Source organism: Sapajus apella, unplaced genomic scaffold, assembly GCF_009761245.1.
Source record: "Sapajus apella isolate SASKATOON/1434 unplaced genomic scaffold, GSC_monkey_1.0 scaffold49, whole genome shotgun sequence".
NCBI classification, from domain to species: Eukaryota; Metazoa; Chordata; class Mammalia; order Primates; family Cebidae; genus Sapajus; species Sapajus apella.
Window position 1 is genome coordinate 1459997 of NW_022436989.1, and position 17072 is coordinate 1477068.

The 17072-nt window shown below is 53.1% G+C and overlaps 1 protein-coding gene across 1 annotated transcript; it reads left to right on the plus strand.

The window, feature by feature from the left end:
* The first annotated feature begins 1749 nt into the window (after positions 1-1749).
* On the plus strand, positions 1750-16966 carry ARF1 (ADP ribosylation factor 1). The gene is made up of 5 exons (XM_032242095.1): positions 1750-1886; positions 16028-16212; positions 16292-16402; positions 16518-16642; positions 16790-16966. The coding sequence occupies exons 2-5, from the start codon at positions 16065-16067 to the stop codon at positions 16949-16951; spliced, it is 546 nt and encodes a 181-aa protein (XP_032097986.1). The 5' UTR covers positions 1750-1886; positions 16028-16064; the 3' UTR covers positions 16952-16966.
* The last annotated feature ends 106 nt before the right edge of the window (positions 16967-17072 follow it).

Genomic DNA, 17072 nt, shown 5'->3' on the forward strand with positions numbered 1-17072 from the left:
GGAGCCAGGCACGGTGGCTCACACCTGTAATCCCAGCACTTTGGGAGGCCAACGTGGGTGGATCGCCCGAAGTCAGGAGTTTGAGACCAGCCACGGCCAACATGGCCCTGTCTCTACTAGAAATACAAAAATTAGCTGGGCATAGGGGCAGGTGCCTGTAATCCCAGCTGTTCCAGAGGCTGAGGCAGAAGAATTGCTTGAACCTGGGAGGTAGACGTTGCAGTGAGCCAAGATCATGTCACTGCACTCCAGCCTGGGCAACAAGCAAGACTCCATCCCCCCACCCAAAAAAAGGGGGGAGGCAGGCTCTGGTTCGCACACAATCCCCTCAATAGCACTGGAGCCATCCCTGGCCACCCTCTGCCAGCAGAGAACCAAAGCCCAGGCTGGGGTCCCCTCAGCCCTAAAGCGGCCATAACCACATGTAACCCCCATGAAATGTCTGCACATGGCCCAGCTCTGGCTAAGCAGGGGAAGGCAGCACAACCAGAAGGCCCCAGAGGCATCCACATCCCTCCCTGGGGCTTTCCATGAGCATCTGAGATGCCTATAGGGCGGGAGGGAGAGGTCCTTCCTCTAAACAGACTACTCTGCTGCAGCTTCACAGAGGTGAGACTTCAGATGGGAGCCCTAGGCAGAGAAAACGACTGAATTTTGGGGGCAGGAGGGTCACCGCTTCTGGGGACCTTTGCGGCCTCCGCAGGTGCAGCCCCAGTGGAGAGCTCCGGCCACCTCAGCCTCCAGAGGCAGTGAGGACGCCCTGCCCAAGGGGCCAGGAAGGTAGGTGACAGGGACAGCGAAGGGGCGCAGGAGGCCTCGGCCTGGACAAATCAGGATGCTTCCCGACCTCCACAGTACCCAGGGCACTGTACTGTGCGGACACCCTCCTAGCAAGCGCAACCCCACACGGCCGCACAAGGGAAGAGGGAAGGAACCTGGGGGTGGTGGGCAGAGCCAGGCCTCCAGCGCGCGGGACAGAGAGGCTGCGCCGGTCCCGGGACAGAAATCTAGGTGTGATGACCTGGGCTGCCCTGCAGGGAGGACTGCAGGAGGGACGCCTGAGAGCGAGGGCTCCTCTGCCTCAGACTGGATCTCAGCGGAAAGGCCAGCTCATCAGAGGCCGCTGCGACATCCCCTCTGGGCCCCACCCCCACGGTCCCCGTCTGCCCCCCGGGTCTCCAGGCCACCTCCTCCTTTGCTCCACCCGTGGCCAGCTCCCGGGGTCTGCTCCGGGCCCAGGCGTGACCCCGCTCGAGTCACTGCGGCCGTCAGGGCGCCGAGGCCAGTGGGGGGACACTGCAGGCTCCCGCCTTCGGACCTTCGGTCGCGGACCCGCGAGTGCCACAGGTTTCCACAGGGCCGGGGCTCGCGGCCCCGCGCAGCCTGGGGGCTAGGAACCCCAACCCCGGAGAGGGGCACCTCGCACCCCCGTCCTCAGTCACCTGAGGGCTCGCGGTGACTGCCGCGCCCGGAAGGAGGAGGGTGTCAACCCGGCCCCGCCGCTCTAGTTCCTGCAGGAGCAGGCCGGGCCTCAGTCACCGAATCTGTGAAACGGGCGGGAGGGAGCCACATGGTGTCTTCTCGGAAAACACACAGGCGCAGGCGCAGATCGGTGCGCTCGCCTTCTGGGCGCGCGCGCGCGCGCGAGGACCGCGGCCCAGGGCGGGGCGTCCCCGGCCCCGCCCCCGGCCCCGCCCCCGGCCCGGCCCTTGCAGCCCTCTTGGAGTCAGCGCGCCTGCGCCGCCGGCGCGCGGTGGGCGGAGTTCTCTATGTCTCCGCCCCTTACCCGGCGAGCTCTGCGTCCGCAGGCGCTGACGTGGCCGCCGTCAGAGCCGCCATCTTGTGGGAGCGAAACCAACGCCTGGCTCGGAGCAGCAGCCGCTGAGGTGAGGGCGAGGGACTCGGGACGGTGTGGGCCGCGGGCAAGTTGGAGCCGGCAGGGGCCGGAGACTGGCCTAGGGGCGACTTGAGGTTCGCGAGGAGCACTTCGACCCTCGCGGCGGCGCGATAAGGCCGGGCCGGGGGCGGACGAGGACGGGCCAGGCTGAGGCTGGGGCCCGGCCGGGGTCGGGGCTGGGTGGGCAAGCGGGTCGGTGGGCCCTTCGCGCCCCTGACAGATTCCCGACGTCGCCCGCGGCCCCGTGTCCTCCTCTGCCCGTCCCTGCCGCCGCCCGCCGCCCGGAAGTCCGCCGGGACGCCGGGCTCTTCTCCAGGAAGCCTGGGCTTCCTGCTTCCCTCGCCTCTGCCCTTCTCGTCTCCCGAAGCCGCCCGCGCGTGGAGGGTTGGGGTTAGCGGCCGCGGGGGTCGGTAGGCGCCGTGGGGCCTCCCCTACCCGAGCACGGGCGAGCGGGCGGCATCCGGGCGGACCCCTGCCTCAGGGACCGGGAAACTGAGGCTCGGACGGCCCCAGACGCCGTCAAGGTCACGTAGGTGGTGGGGGCTTGCACCTCCGCCTCCCTACTCCATCCAGTTCGTGTTTGCTCCGAGGACCGCACCGGCTGGGGGCGGCGAGAGCGGGCGGGCAGGTGGATGGGGACCCCGCGCCCGGCTCCGGCTGCTGAACGGAATGCGTGGCCTTCCGGGGGAGTCCAGAGTGCCTCCTTTCACACCAGTGAGACTCGACTGGGGGTCCACACTCACGGCCCCGTGGCCTCCGGAGGGCCGGTCGATCTTTGCTTTAACCCCAGGGTGGTTCCTTGTCCGCGGTAGATAAGAACGCCTCTTCTGAGCTGGTGAATCTTTAACCTGCCTGCGGAACGACCTGCTCGCAGACTCCGGGCCGCAGAGGCCGGCCCCAGCGCGCTCAGGCACGGCCTGCGTGGTTCCGGGGTGAGACTGGGGCTGGACAGCCGTGCGCACCTGGAGTGTTAGATAACCATTCCGACGGCACCTCCTGGCACTCTCGCTTTCCGTCCAGGCAGCCGGTTGCTCCTTTGCAGGAAATGAGCAGAAATGCACTCGGAATCGCGGGCAGGAAAAGAAGGGAGGTCGGAGGCTTTGGATGGTCCTTGAAGTCGCTGCCTAATTGATAGCTATGGAGTTGGTGCCACTGCCCCTGTTGGAGGGGGCAGTTGTAGTTCTTGTTTCAGAACTAGTGGTCAGCAGTTTTCTTTGCCGGCTGTTGCAAGGCTGGTGGTTCTGGCGTTTTCCGCAGTGTGTTTGGTAAGATTGTGAGATGCCGCGGTGCAGTTCGTGTGCGGCCCCTGTGGCCCTCTGCTTTTGCGTTTGCCATTTTCTAACACTTGTGACTGCATGGATGGTGTTCTGATTTAATTTGAATTTTCAGCAGCACTGCCACGGTAGCCAGAACCATAAGGTCCTGAAATCCAGTATTACTATCTGGGTCCAAAGTTGAGAAGAATTGAGTAGTGTAAATGTTAGTCACACATCTGATTAGCCACATTGTTAGAAGTCTGTTGTCCACGTTTCCACGTGTTGGTAGACTGGAGAATATCTGTCACTAGTCTTCGGGTGTATCTTGTTGAAAATAAATCCAAATCACTGCAGCAATAGGAATATACTGTTGCCTGTGAGGCAGATGTTCAGATTTGCCAGTTGAAAAAGATTTGAAACAGTTGGTTTGGACAACAGCTGAGTCACACAATGACTGTGAGTGAAAAGCAAAAATGGGTTCTTTGCTCCTCACAGTTCTGGTTTTGTACATCATGTGGCCTAGCTATGCGCTGTACCTCTTGCACAATACGGAGAGGACATTCAGACATCTTCCTTCACCTGCTAATCTGCCCCTACGGACCAGACAGACTTGAAACTATAGGAAGGTGCATTTGGCCTTTCATTCTGCACTTCAGTAAAATTTAATGTGGACTGTCAGCTGCTGCGGTGATCATAGAAGTAGACCTAAACCAAGAGGAAAAAACCTGTTGTGCAAGTTCACACGCAGAGTAGTATGACTGGTTCCAGAGAGTTGAAGCATTTCTTTTTATATTCTTCAAATTAAATGTCTCCTTGGTGTGTGGATTTAAACTTGCTCTTACTCACAGGCCAGGCGCACCAAGCTTTCCTACACACTTATTCATGAGCTGTGACCATTCCCTGAGCAAGAGGCTGAAGCCAGCCTGGCTGGTGGGTCCATGCTGTTCTCATAGGCTTTTCTCCCCTGGACCTTTCACCTTCATAAAGTCAAGAGGGTGAGAGGAAATGGAGTGCACTGTCAGAGGTAATTGGGAGAGAAACATGAAAAGGCCTTGCAGTAGGGATCTTAAATTATGAGGACTTTGTTTTCTGTGTTGTGCGTGCTCGTTGGCGTGGATGGTTGGTAGGGATATCCTGCCCATAGTGTCTGAAGTGGTCTTTTGCAAAAGGTTTGCAAAATCCCTTCATGTTGGGATTCCAGGCCTTGTCCTCATCCTCAGGTTCCCATCCTCTTGTGGTTGTTGTAAACTCTCTAAGGCATAGTTGCACTTATAGCTTTACAGCTGTGCAGCCACCTCACTGTCTTGGAAGGTACTTTCACATTCTCAGGTGGGTCAGATGACCTTGTTAGCAACTTGACAGACATGTCCTGGATGCTCTTTGTTGCCAGGAGGCTCTCAGGTCCTCCCCCAGGGTCCTGTCTCAGTCTCCTACAGGGATGCAGAGACAGTGAGGCTGGCTGATTAGGCATAATGTCCTTGACTAATCTTGGTTTCCTGGTTCTTACACAGTGGTAACAAGGGCTTGCAGCCAGTTGTCAGCCAACAGACTGGGAAGGGTGGTGCTTCTTACAGGCCCTGATAAAAGGAGAAGCCTAAATGGCCAGAAGAGAAGAGACAGGAAAAGCATAAAAGGCAGGCAGGTTTTCACAGGCACAGCAATTGAGAATGATTCTCTTCAGAAGGCAGACGTTCTCCCACACCACTGAGGCCCAGGGCTCACTGCTAGTGTCCAGCATGAAGTGAACAGGAGACTTGATTCAATCCATGAACATTTCAGGAAGTTAGAAGTCTGCAGTTGTGGATTGCAAAATACATATCTGGCCTGCCTCCCATTTCCTGGCATACAACTACTAAAATACTTGGAATCTCCAAAGTGATGATGTCTTTTTGTACAATGAGTTGACTGGTGACCGGCGGCCCCTACGAAAGTTTTGGGTGGGGCTAGTCACTGGGCCAAGGCAGGATTAGGGAGTTCCAAGTTTCAGCCCACCCTCCAACTTCCAGGAGCGGAGAGGGACTGAAGATTGAGCTGGTCACCAATGGCCCGTAATTGAATCAGTCACACCTATATCATGAAGCCACACTTTTGCCTTCAGTAGTTAACAGCATCTACAACCCTCTGTTTCCACATCTGTACAAAGGAATGTTAAGAGTGAACCACAGTTAAGTCAACCACACTTTGAAACAGCATGAAATTCCTTGTTGATGGGGAATACCCAAAAGGCCTGCCTGGGCTTTCAGAGAGCTTCCAGATAGCTGAATTCATGGAGGTTACTGGAGGGTGGCACACCTGGAGGGCATGGTAGCTCCATGTCCCTTCCCCCATACCTCGCCCTATGCATGTCTATATCTGTATTCCCTGTAATATCCGTTATGAAAAACCAGTAAGCTTAAGTGTTTTTCTGAGTTCTGTGAGCCACTCTAGAAAATTAATTACCCAAGAGGAACCCTGATTTATAGTCATCCAGAAGCACAGGTAAAATAACCTGGGGCTTGCGATTACCTCCAGGTAGACAGTCAGAATTGAACTGAGTTAAAGGACACCCAGCCAGTGTGTCCTGCAAAACTGGCTGCTTGCTTGGCATGTGGGGAGAAACCCCTGCTCATGTGGTGTGAGAAGTGATCTGTGTTGTAACAGTGTGTGAGAAACCGAGTTTGGGTTTTCCTCTGTCCTCAGAATAGTATATTTTGAAAATCTTCTAGGCAGAGTGTATCAAAATAGTTTTTATTCCCTAAAGGGATGCCAGCAGGCTAGAAAGATTGATTTCCAAAGAGCTTCCAGTGGTAGCATGGCTAGATATGAGACATCTTTCCATTTGTGTCCTACAGGAAGTTGTTTTTGCAGTACCATATACTCTACACGGGAAACTTAATGGTTCTAGTTCTCAAATAATATGCTGAAGATTTTTAATGGGTGGTTTTTAAAAATACTATTAATACATCATCTAGCAGTTTTGGTGGTGACATTTTTCTTAAAATATTTATGCGAGCCAGGCACTGTGCCTGACACTTGCATAGTCCAATCTGCTTGGGGGGCTGAGGCAGGAGAGTGGATCACTTGAGTCTAGGAGGTCAAGGTTGCAGTAAGCTGTGATCACACCACTGCACTCCAGAGACAGGGAAAGCATAAAAGGCAGGCAGAGTGAGACGCACCAGCTCTTAAAAAAAAAAAAAAAAAAAAAAAAAAAGTTATACCTGCTTACCAGTTGAGGGTGCCTGGGGGCAGGTTTAGAAAACAGATTTTGAACACACACCCCTGCCTCCTGTGGTGTCTGACATCACTGAGCTGCCACACTTTTGCCTTCAGTAGTTAACAGCATCTACAACCCCGTTTTCCACATTTCTACAGTCAGAAGAATGTTCATACTGAACCACATGCAACAAAAGTTTTTAAACAGCATGAAATTCCTTGTTGACATGATAGATTTTTCCTGGCAAACTCATTTTTAGGGTAAGCACATCTGCAGATGTGTATGGTTGGTCTTCATGAGCCCTACAGGTCTGATAAACATTCTTTTGCCATTGTTTTCTCCCCTCCTTGGTGGTGAGTCACTTGTGCAGTGCCCAGCAGAAGAGGGTGGGAGGCTGGAGAGGAAGGCCTGTTCTGGGCAGAGGCAGCTCTACTTGATGAGCATGAGGGCAGGGGCTGTGACGGTGAGTGCCACACAGAGCCACCCACACTGGCAGAGGGAAGGCAGGGAGATACCAGGACCATCCGGAAGGGGCAGACTGTCATTTGACAGGTGCCATGTTTGCAGAGATGTGAAGGAGTGGCCCAGGGCAATCAGGGCTGAATCCCTGAAGTGGATTCGCTGGCTGACAGGGTTTGGAGACCTGCCAGGAGCAGGGTGCATACTGGGTGGGAAGCCTGTTGGGGTGTTCAGTGGCCCTTGGTGGGGGGGGCGTCTACAGTCCCCAGAAAAGGAATTTGGGGATTCAGGGGGGGACATTTTTGGGTGGCAGCAGCAAGAACACTTCCTGCCTGACCATCGTGTAGGAGGGATCATCTAATGTCCTAGAACCGACCTGTTACAAATCCGAAGAAAAAACTTTTTTGTGCATGGTTTTAAAAGGTGTTCCGAAGTTTCCAGGGGAAAAAAAAAAAAATCACCGTATACATCAAAGATGACTGTGTATTGTCTTCAGAGCCATTGTGAGTTCGGTTTCCAGAAGGAAAAGCTACGGTAGTTGCTTCATGGACACAGCTTGCCCTTGAGGTTGGAGGTGTCAGTGCCTGAACACCCTGGTGAGGATGGTTCTCTGGCCGCCCTTGGTCCTTTCGCGCGGGTGTGAAGTCACTTGCCTTTACTCTCCGTTGCAGCATAGTTGGGGCAGAGCGGTGGTTCTCTGCCATCTTGTATGGCTGCTGGGATGCTGTCTCTTTATTTCCTTTTGGGTTGCCAGAGGCAGCATTTGGAGCACAGTGTGGGCACTGTTGTGGACCAAGGCAGCTTATTGCAAGGAACTGATCTGCAGCAGCCGTGGGGCAGCTCTGAGCAGAACATCAGGTCACGTGGCTGACTGGTGTTCTGAGAAAGTGCAGGAGGAGGCTGGAGACAGGGTTCTTGCACGTGGAACAAGAAGGAAGCTACTTGCATCATAGTGGAGAAGGCCTGTTGGGTTTGGGAGGGGGATTTCGGCAGCAAAGCTGACTGTCAAGGGGCAGGAATTGGGAGGAGGGTCTAAGCCTTGAAGAGAAATGTGGGGTCACTGTGTGGGGGCCGCCATCACCTGGAGAGCAGGGCAGATGCCAGCGTGTGTGTGAGACCTGGGTCACCTGAGGGGAGGTCTCGGGTGTGTCCCTGGGGCGTGCTTTTCTCTCACCTAGGTCAGGAGTGCAACCAGAAGCGAGGAGTTCCCACAAGGGCAGTGGCTTCCCAGGGCCTATGAGGTATGTCCCCATCTCTGTACATGTCTCACTGACCGGCATGGGCTGAGGTGGCAAAGTGCTGCTCGTCCCAAAGCTGGGGGGAACCTCGTGATGGCTCCCACTTCCATTGTTGCACTTTGCTTTTGTTTCCTCTGGAAGAGCAAGTCTTTGTGTGGTGTTTCCCTTCAGCCCTCATTTTAAAAATGAAGTTTCCTGAAGGCAGAAATCAAGTTTTAGGTATTGGCTCAATTACTGGTGCAGCTGCTACATTAATTTCCCTTAACCTGGTGCTGAGAAGCTGCAAGGGCCCCACCCGCTCTGAGTGGTTGGAGGAAGGAGCAACTTGCTCTCCCATTTTATGACACCAACACCAGCAGTGTGCTGTTCCAGTTCCCCTTTTTCTTCAAGTGGTATGGAAAGGGGCCTTCAGGGCCCTGGGTCCTGTGGGGCCATGTTCACCTGGAACAGTGTGTGGCAGTAGCTCAGTGCCCAGCATGTCTGTAGTGAGTATGTAGTTCAAGGAGTGAATTGACAAAGCTGAGTAAATGAGATTTACTTCCCAGCAGAAGTCAGAGGCCCCATTACCCCTCTCTTCCTGGGTTCTCGCCACTCTCCTGAAACCCAGGGTAGCATTGTCACATCAGATAGCTCCATGATGTGTGCACTGACCACGCTAAGATGGGCACTGTGGACTCAGCCTCTGGTCATTGCTGGAACCAGCGGCCCCCATGAATGCACTGCTAGCAGATGGTTGGGGTAAGGACACTCTAGTCTTGCCCTCTTGGCTTGGTGCTGTGCCATCACACAGACACTCACTGTTTAGCATGCATGGGGGAGAGTGAAGCACAAGGGCCCAATGCCCTGGGATTGCCTCTCCTCAGGTTGGGAGAGCTCTTGGGCCTGGCATAGATGCCTGGCAGAAGTGGGCTGGGCCACGGTCCAGGGCGTTGGCGCTTCACCTAGGAGTTGGGGTTATGGTTGGAAGTCCTTTGGAGACAGGGTCTCCTCTGTGGACACCAGACTGACCTCAAACTGCTGGTACTTTGGCCCTGGGGATGGGTCTGGTTGAAGTACTCTCTCTGTGGCTGTTACCTGCAGGGAGCGGTGGGGGCAGGGGTGCTGTGTTTCTTGGCTGTGCGTTGCAGTGGTGAATCCCTGCAGGTTCTGCATTCTCAGCTTGTGTTGTGAGTTTCAATGTTGTCAATTTCAGGGCTAATAGGGATTTGTGTTTCTGGTCTTGGTTTTCCCAGTGGCCAGTCCGTCAGTCACAGCACTGGGGGCCACGTGGAGGTCACCTGCACCCTGCCTACCAGAATAGAAGGTAGGCCCCCAGGCTCTTCTGCGCCTTCCATGTCCTTGTGTAGGCATCTCCAGACAGAGCTCACTCACGGTGTACACAGCTGCAGGGAGGCCAGGAAATGTAGATTTTATTCTAGAGGGCCTTGTGCTCAGTGACAGACCAGAGTCCCATCACTGAGAGATCAAGGCTGGGGCAGCATAAAGGACTGGACAGCGTTTGTCATGATGCCATGTGCACAGCCAGCACAAGTCCCTCATTGTAGTTGTGGTCAGAATTCATGAAACACTGCCTTCAGCAGCCCTGGGAGCCCACCTGGTGTGTACTCAGAGCTGTGCATCTGCAGATTTCAGAAGGACTTAGCTTTAGTGGGGTGCCTTGAGGACAGTTAAGTAACATTTCACAAATACCAATAAGGAAGAAATACACAAATGTGCAGGTAGTCAGTGGGCAACCGTTGTTTGGTGTTCACATTAGCTATAGTCCCAGAACTCAGTCCATGAGGTGGAATCACAAAAATGGAATTCATTTCTAGCTGTCAGTACACACACTGATTTAAGATATCACCTTGAATTTTAAGCTGACAGTGACCTAAACAATTTCCTTGATTAGCCCACCTGAAAGACCTGATAGATAATGCCCCTCCCTTAACTCAAGGCCAGCAGCAGATGTATTAGAAGGGACTTTCGTGCCTGGCAGCCCTTGTCGTCTAATGGCTTGTGGTATCACTGTGTTGAGTTGTAATGCCTAATGAGCTCCTAGAAAAACATCCTGAAACTTTTGTTGTAAAAAAACAGAAGATTCTCAGTGGAACTCGTCTTCAGATGCAGGCCTGAATGAGAGTTCTAGAATGTGTGTGCCGCTCTTTTGTCTCAATCTGCGTGATTGCAAATTTCTTCAACCTGATTGGGTCTATGGAGTGTCTCAGTCATGTGTCTTCTCCTCTGAGTGTACCTTTTGATTCGCACCTGTGTCACGATTGTGCCGGCTTGTGAGATATGTCTGCCTGTCACTGGTATTGGCACATTAATTTTCCCTTTACATGAGTTTTAGTAAAATAGTGACAAAATGTAATGTAGTGCTCAGTCACAGAAAAATGTCAGGCTTACAGAAATGGAGCATTTGGCTGGCGGGTAGACTGATGACCATAGGCTTTATTTGGCTGGTGTGGTAAACAAGAAGTATTTTTGTGCAGGTGAGAATAAATGGTCATATTGCATTTCATTTTAAGGACCCCCCCTTAAAATGAAAATCACCATGTGGGAAATGAACCAGGCTTTCAGGAAATTGATCATCTACACTATATGTATGACTGTTGAAAGGCCATTGTTCTTCAGAAATCCTTAAAATGTTAGGTAATGTACATGAGTCCCTTTGGGAAGTCATCAGCTTTGTTAAATTTCCTCAGGTTAGATAGTAAAATTGAGATTATTAACTATAAAGCTGTGTGTAATTCATATGTGTAATTATAAAGATGCGTGTAATTTTTATGTATCTTTAATTATAAAGATATGTATAAATTAAAGTCAGTGAACTTGACTTTAATAAAAGATTTTTTTTTGAGTTGGAGCCTTGCTTTGTCACTCAGACTGGAGTGCAGTGGGGGCAATCTCGGCTCACTGCAGCCTCGGCCTCCCCTGTTCAAGCAATTCTCCTGCCCCAGCCTCCTGAGTAGCTGGGATTACGGGTGTGCGCCACTACGCCTGGGTAATTTTTGTATTTTGTAGAGATGGAGTTTCACCATGTTGGTCAGGCTGGTCTTGAACTCCTAACCTCATGATCTGCCCGCCTCAGCATCCCAAAGTGCTGTGATTAAAGGCATGAGCCACCGCGCCCGGCAATAAAAGCTTTTTTTTTTCTTTTCTTTTTTTTTTTTTTTTGGGACGGAGTTTCGCTCTTGTTACCCAGGCTGGAGTGCAATGGCGCGATCTCGGCTCACCGCAACCTCCGCCTCCTGGGTTCAGGCAATTCTCCTGCCTCAGCCTCCTGAGTAGCTGGGATTACAGGCCCGCGCCACCATGCCCAGCTAATTTTTTTGTATTTTTAGTAGAGACGGGGTTTCACCGTGTTGACCAGGATGGTCTCGATCTCTTGACCTCGTGATCCACCCGCCTCGGCCTCCCAAAGTGCTGGGATTACAGGCTTGAGCCACCGCGCCCGGCCAATAAAAGCTTTTTTAAAAAGAACACTGGGTGGGGTGCATTGGCCCACACCCGTATTCCCAACTACTGTGGAGGTCAGGGCAGGAGGATCACTGGGGCCCAAGAGTTCAAAACCAGCCTGGGCAAGATAGCAAGACCCTGTGTCTATAGAAAATATTACAAATCAGCCAGCTGTGGTGGCATGCACCTGCAGTCCCTGCTACTTGGGAGGCAGAGGTGGGAGGAACACTTGAGCCCAGAAACTCAAGGCTACAGTGGGCTGTGATCACACCACTGAATTCCAGCCTGGGTGACAGTGAGGCCCTGTCTCAAAAAGGGAACTCTGGATGTCACTGGCTTTCCACATAAGCAGAGCACATTGTATGAGTCCTATTTGTAGACGTCAGTCAGCAAAACAGAATCTGGGACCACCTGGAGCTTGTTTGCCCTGGAGGTTGGAGGTGTCTGTCTTTCCGTTGGTTCCTGTCAGTTCAGGTCACTTAGAGATTCTGTTATATACACCAACTCTGACAGGTTGGGGGGAAATTATCAGCCTTTGCCTTGTTCCTTTCCCTGACTCAATGTCAAAGCATCCCTGGGGCCTGTAAGGGACCGGGGACAGTACTGGCTGGAGGTCCGAGTGCAGGCCACAGAGGCACTGGCTCCCCTGTGCATCTGAACCAGTTTGGTTGGATCCATTCATAGACACAAAATGGATGTGAACTCACAGAGCTATATTTTCTCCCCACCCCTGTTCAGTAGGCACAGTAGGTGTCGGACTGTAGCTGCCAGAGTTGACTGTCCTGTTTCCTGGTGTAATGCCTGAAGGCCACTTTTACCATTGGTCTCTGGTCCTCACTGAAGAAAGAGACATTCTTCCTAAAAAAACCTTTCTTCCTCAAAGTTGAAGCCCACAGCATGGTTAGGAAAGAGAAGTAGCTACTGGCGGCTCCTGGCGTCCTCCTGCTGGGTGGCCCTGTTCTTACAGTGTGAAGGGGTCACGTGTACAAGCAGGAAGGCTCTGAGAAAGCCAGGGTTTGTCCTTACCACAGGATAATTCCAATGGACCTGAAAAGCGGGTTTTGGCTTGTATTCGGGGACTCTGGTGGAGGAAAGGTTGACAGCACTGGCCTGGGCATGACACAAGTTAGGACCTGTTCCAAGGGGCCTTGGAATTGAGGGCGGGGGTTGCTCTGGAACCTTTCCCCCACTGCAGATTCTCTGTTGGGTCTTGACCTGTCACAGAAGCAGTAAATGGTGCAGGGGCTGCCAGGTCCAGGGTCCTGTGGGGATGCTGGTGTATGCCGAGGCAGGATGTGCCAGCCACCCTCTGCCCATGTGTTCAGCAGGGCCACAGATGTGCTTGTGGGTGGGAGAGACCAAGCTGTGTGCTGTTGTCTGACACCTGAGACTTAGGGCTTGCCCTTTCTGGTTCCGCCATTCCATTGCAGGGCTGCTTCCCTCTGGGGGCTCGAACGCTTTGGTCTGTTAATAAAAAATAAAAGTCACCATGTGGTGGGGCTGGGACTACTGTCATCACAAGCCCTGCTGCCTGCAGGCTGCATGGTCGTCTGTGCATGGTTGGCAGCAGGCATGTGTGGATCATGAACAGTCCTGGGGTCGAGGGGGCTGGTGGTAGTGGGGTGCTCCTTCCCCTAAGTGCCTGGGTGTTGGTGTCAATTCTCCCCAATGCCATGCTTCAGTGGCCATGGCAGTCTGGTGCTGCCCCTGCCCAACTGGCAGGTGACCCTGAGTCCCTGCTGACATGGTTTCCTAGATTTATTCCTTCTAGACTTGTTAACTTGTGCAGTGTGGTTTGGGCTTTGACACCACATGCCCTTCCCTCAGCTTTCCAGCACCCCAGTAATAACACAGCATCAGAACTCCCTGAATATTGCCCACCATATGTTTTCCTGGAGTAACTCATAAAAGGCCCTGTTTTCGTTCTGTTTCATGTTTGGGTTTTTCCTACGAACCTGTCATTAGTTTTTCCCCATTGCCCAGAGTTGCCCAACCCCATAATATGTAGGTGGCATGTCCCATTCTTGCAGGGGTCCACTTCCTGCTCCAGTCTGAGGGGGTTGGCTAGACTGCTGCTCTCTCTCCACGTTGCTGTGAGCTCACATCCTCCCTCTGGATTCCTGGGGGAGCCTCTTGGGGAGGGAGCACGTGAGAGGTCTGAGGCCCTGCAGTTTGAGAGTTATCTTCATTCTCCCTTGAGACTTGTTGGATACTTTGGCTGGGTATAGAATTAAAGGTCATGTTCTCAGGGTTTAGAAAGCACTGTTTCAGAGTCTTCCATTTTCTGGGGCTTCGAGGGTGTCATTTGCCACTGGGCATTCTGGAATCCATGGTACACCTTCAGTGGGTCTCATTTAGGTCCTTGGCTTTTCCCTTCGGCCCTTTCAGGCTAGAGATTCTTGGGCCCCTGCTCTGGAACACTGAAGAATTTCACCCCGTAATTTCCTATGTTCTTTCTTTTTAGAGTTTCTGTTAGTTGATATCTTAAGTTACTTCTTATTTTCCTTTTTTACTTATTTTGTTGTTGTTCTGCCTTCTGAGCACCTTCATTTGGAATTTTCCTTTTCAGCTATTTGTGTATCTATCAGGTCTATCTCTCTCTCCTTTTCCTTTGTTAAAATAGTCTTCTTCCTTCAGTCTCCTCTCTTGCTTGTCTCCTCTAGATTCCATTACATTTGGGTCTCTTATGTTGGAGGCCTTTCAGAGGCAGACAACCCTGTCTCTTTGGAGGGCCTCCAGTTGCTTGTGTGTGGATCTGCTGGCGCATATAGAAGTCTCAGGAATTGTTCTGGAATCTCATGGCTTAAATGTGTTGTCACGGCTTAGCACAGGCCTAGTGCAGCTGCACTCAGCACAGGCTCAGTGCAGCTGCTCCCCTGGACCAAGCCTGTCCATCCCTTGGGCTGCATGTGGCCCAGGACAGCTTTGAATCTGACCCCACACAAATTTGTAAACTTTCTTAAAACATGGAGATTTTGGGGGTTTTGTTTGGTTTGGTTTGGTTCAGTTCATCAGCTGTTATGTTAGTATATTTTTTGTGTGTGACCCAAGACAATTATTTCATTGTGGCCCAGGGTAGCCAAGATTGGACCTACCTGCCCTAGACAGTCCCAGCTTCATCCCTTGGGTCCCAGGTGGTCCAGCTTTGTCTGCCTGGTCAGTCATCAGGCTCAAGGTCTTCCTCCCTTTTCTCTCTGTCCTTCAAGGCTTATGGGTGATTTTGGTGTCTTCAGTGGCAGTGGTTGCAGGAGTGGACTGAGAGGCCGTGTTTTCAGTCTCTTCCGTGCTTCATGGGTGGTGGTCTTCTTCTGGGCTTAGAAAACCTGGCTGTCCCTGAAAAGGGAACACACTACAGTGAAGGTCCTTAGAAATTTCAGAATTCGTTTTAAGTTTCAGAATAGGCGACATGGTTCAAAACCAAGAACAAAGTGTCCAAAGGACACTAATCCAGCTTGAAGGGGTTCTGTGGGTCATCTGGGATGATGGCAATGTCAAATCAGAAATAGATGGCCAGTTCACACCCACTGAACCACACAGGCATGTGTGGGCTCTCACCGATGTTGAGAAATGGAGAAGAGGTGTTACCTTGCAGTAGGGTGCTGGGGTGAGTGGATGGTAAAGTAAGTCACCAGCAGACAGTCATGGCTGTGATTCAGCCAAGAGCCTCCTGCATGTGGAACCCTGGTGGAGGAGGTCTGATGAGGGGTGGGTGTGGTCACAGGCTCCTGGCATGTTGTCTGGAAGGCAGAAGCCTTCCTCACTGGGGATAAGCCCCCTGTGGGTGCACTGAAGAGCCAGCCAGTGTTTCAGAGAGTGACCAGTTTTTTTTCTAAAGTCTCTGTTTGGCATAAAAACACCTGATTCATGAAAGTGCCCACTGGGCAGTGAGGCCAAGGCCCAGCAGCTTCAGTGTCCTCACAGAGGCATCCAGGCAGCGGAGGCCCTTCCTGCTGGAGTCTCTGCAGAGCTGTGATGGTGGATGCCAACCAACGTGATTGCTGTCCCTGGTGTTTGTGTTCTGAGGGAACCCCTATCATTGCCATGTGGGGCAGACATGGCATGCATGCCCCATCCAGGCTGTGTCCTCAGTGGGACTGTTGCCCTGAGGGTGTCCTGTGCCTTGCCTGGCCCTTTGTGCTCTGATCCTTCTGAGTGTGGGGAGGCACAGTGAGTGGTGCTCTCTAGTCCTGGAAGGTTCTGTGTTGGGGTGTAGAGCAGCCTTGCATGCACCTGGAAGCCAGTCCTCAGGTAGCCAGCCTCCCCTCCTGCATAGGCTTGGATGAGGCAGCCTTTCTGGCCATGCAGCCTTGGGGATGGCTTCCCAAGATCAGGGCAACAGCTTCTCAATTCCTGACTCAGCCATTTTCCCTCAGCACCCATCCTCAGGTGGATTTCTGAGGCTTGGGAGGCAGGGCTCTTTCCCTGTTTCCCTGCAAGCTTCCAGGAGGTGGGGTGAGGCAGTGGTGCGTCCCTGGGTGAATGGACTCTGAGCAGCTGCTGCTGGACAGCACAGAACCAGACATGGAGCACCTTGTCTCTCCAGGTGTCCCTGGCCAGTGTCCTTCCACCTGTCCACAAGCATGGGGAACATCTTCGCCAACCTCTTCAAGGGCCTTTTTGGCAAAAAGGAAATGCGCATCCTCATGGTAGGCCTGGATGCCGCGGGGAAGACCACGATCCTGTACAAGCTAAAGCTGGGTGAGATCGTGACCACCATTCCCACCATAGGTGAGGCAGTGGCCAGCAGGGAGTGGGTTGGGGTGGGCTGGGCCGAGGTACAGAGCCTCACCCTGCATCCTGCCCGCAGGCTTCAATGTGGAAACCGTGGAGTACAAGAATATCAGCTTCACTGTGTGGGACGTGGGTGGCCAGGACAAGATCCGGCCTCTGTGGCGCCACTATTTCCAGAACACACAAGGTGAGTGGCTGGGGCCTGGTCCCATGGGTCCTCCTGCTTCTAGAGAGGGCGGCCAGCCCATAGATGCAGCAGGGGGGCTGTGTTCCCTTGACCGTTAACACTGGCTGCTCTGCAGGCCTGATCTTCGTGGTGGACAGCAATGACAGAGAGCGCGTGAATGAGGCCCGTGAGGAGCTCATGAGGATGCTGGCTGAGGATGAGCTCCGGGATGCTGTCCTCCTGGTGTTCGCCAACAAGCAGGTAGGTGCCTGGGCCAGCCTGGGGAATGTGAGGAGCCAGCGTGGGTTCCTCCAGGGCATCTGGTGGTAGGGGTTGCTGCTGGAGGCTGGTGGGGTGCCTTTCTGTGTCCCAGGGACATCCCTTCCCACCAACCCTTCCTTCCCTTAGGACCTCCCCAACGCCATGAATGCGGCCGAGATCACAGACAAGCTGGGGCTGCACTCCCTACGCCACAGGAACTGGTACATTCAGGCCACCTGCGCCACCAGCGGCGACGGGCTCTATGAAGGACTAGACTGGCTGTCCAATCAGCTCCGGAACCAGAAGTGAATGCGACCCCCCTCCCTCTCACTCCTCTCACCCTCTGCTTTACTCTCATGTGGCAAACGTGCGGCTCGTGGTGTGAGTACCAGAAACTGCCTCATTGGAAACAAAAACTATTTACATTAAA

Coding starts and splice junctions, on each gene's coding strand:
- ARF1 (XM_032242095.1), top strand. CDS start 16,065: ATGGGGAACATCTTCGCCAACCTCTTCAAGGGCCTTTTTGGCAAAAAG. Junction 16,213..16,291: donor GACCACCATTCCCACCATAG/GTGAGGCAGTGG, acceptor TCCTGCCCGCAG/GCTTCAATGTGGAAACCGTG. Junction 16,643..16,789: donor TGGTGTTCGCCAACAAGCAG/GTAGGTGCCTGG, acceptor TCCTTCCCTTAG/GACCTCCCCAACGCCATGAA.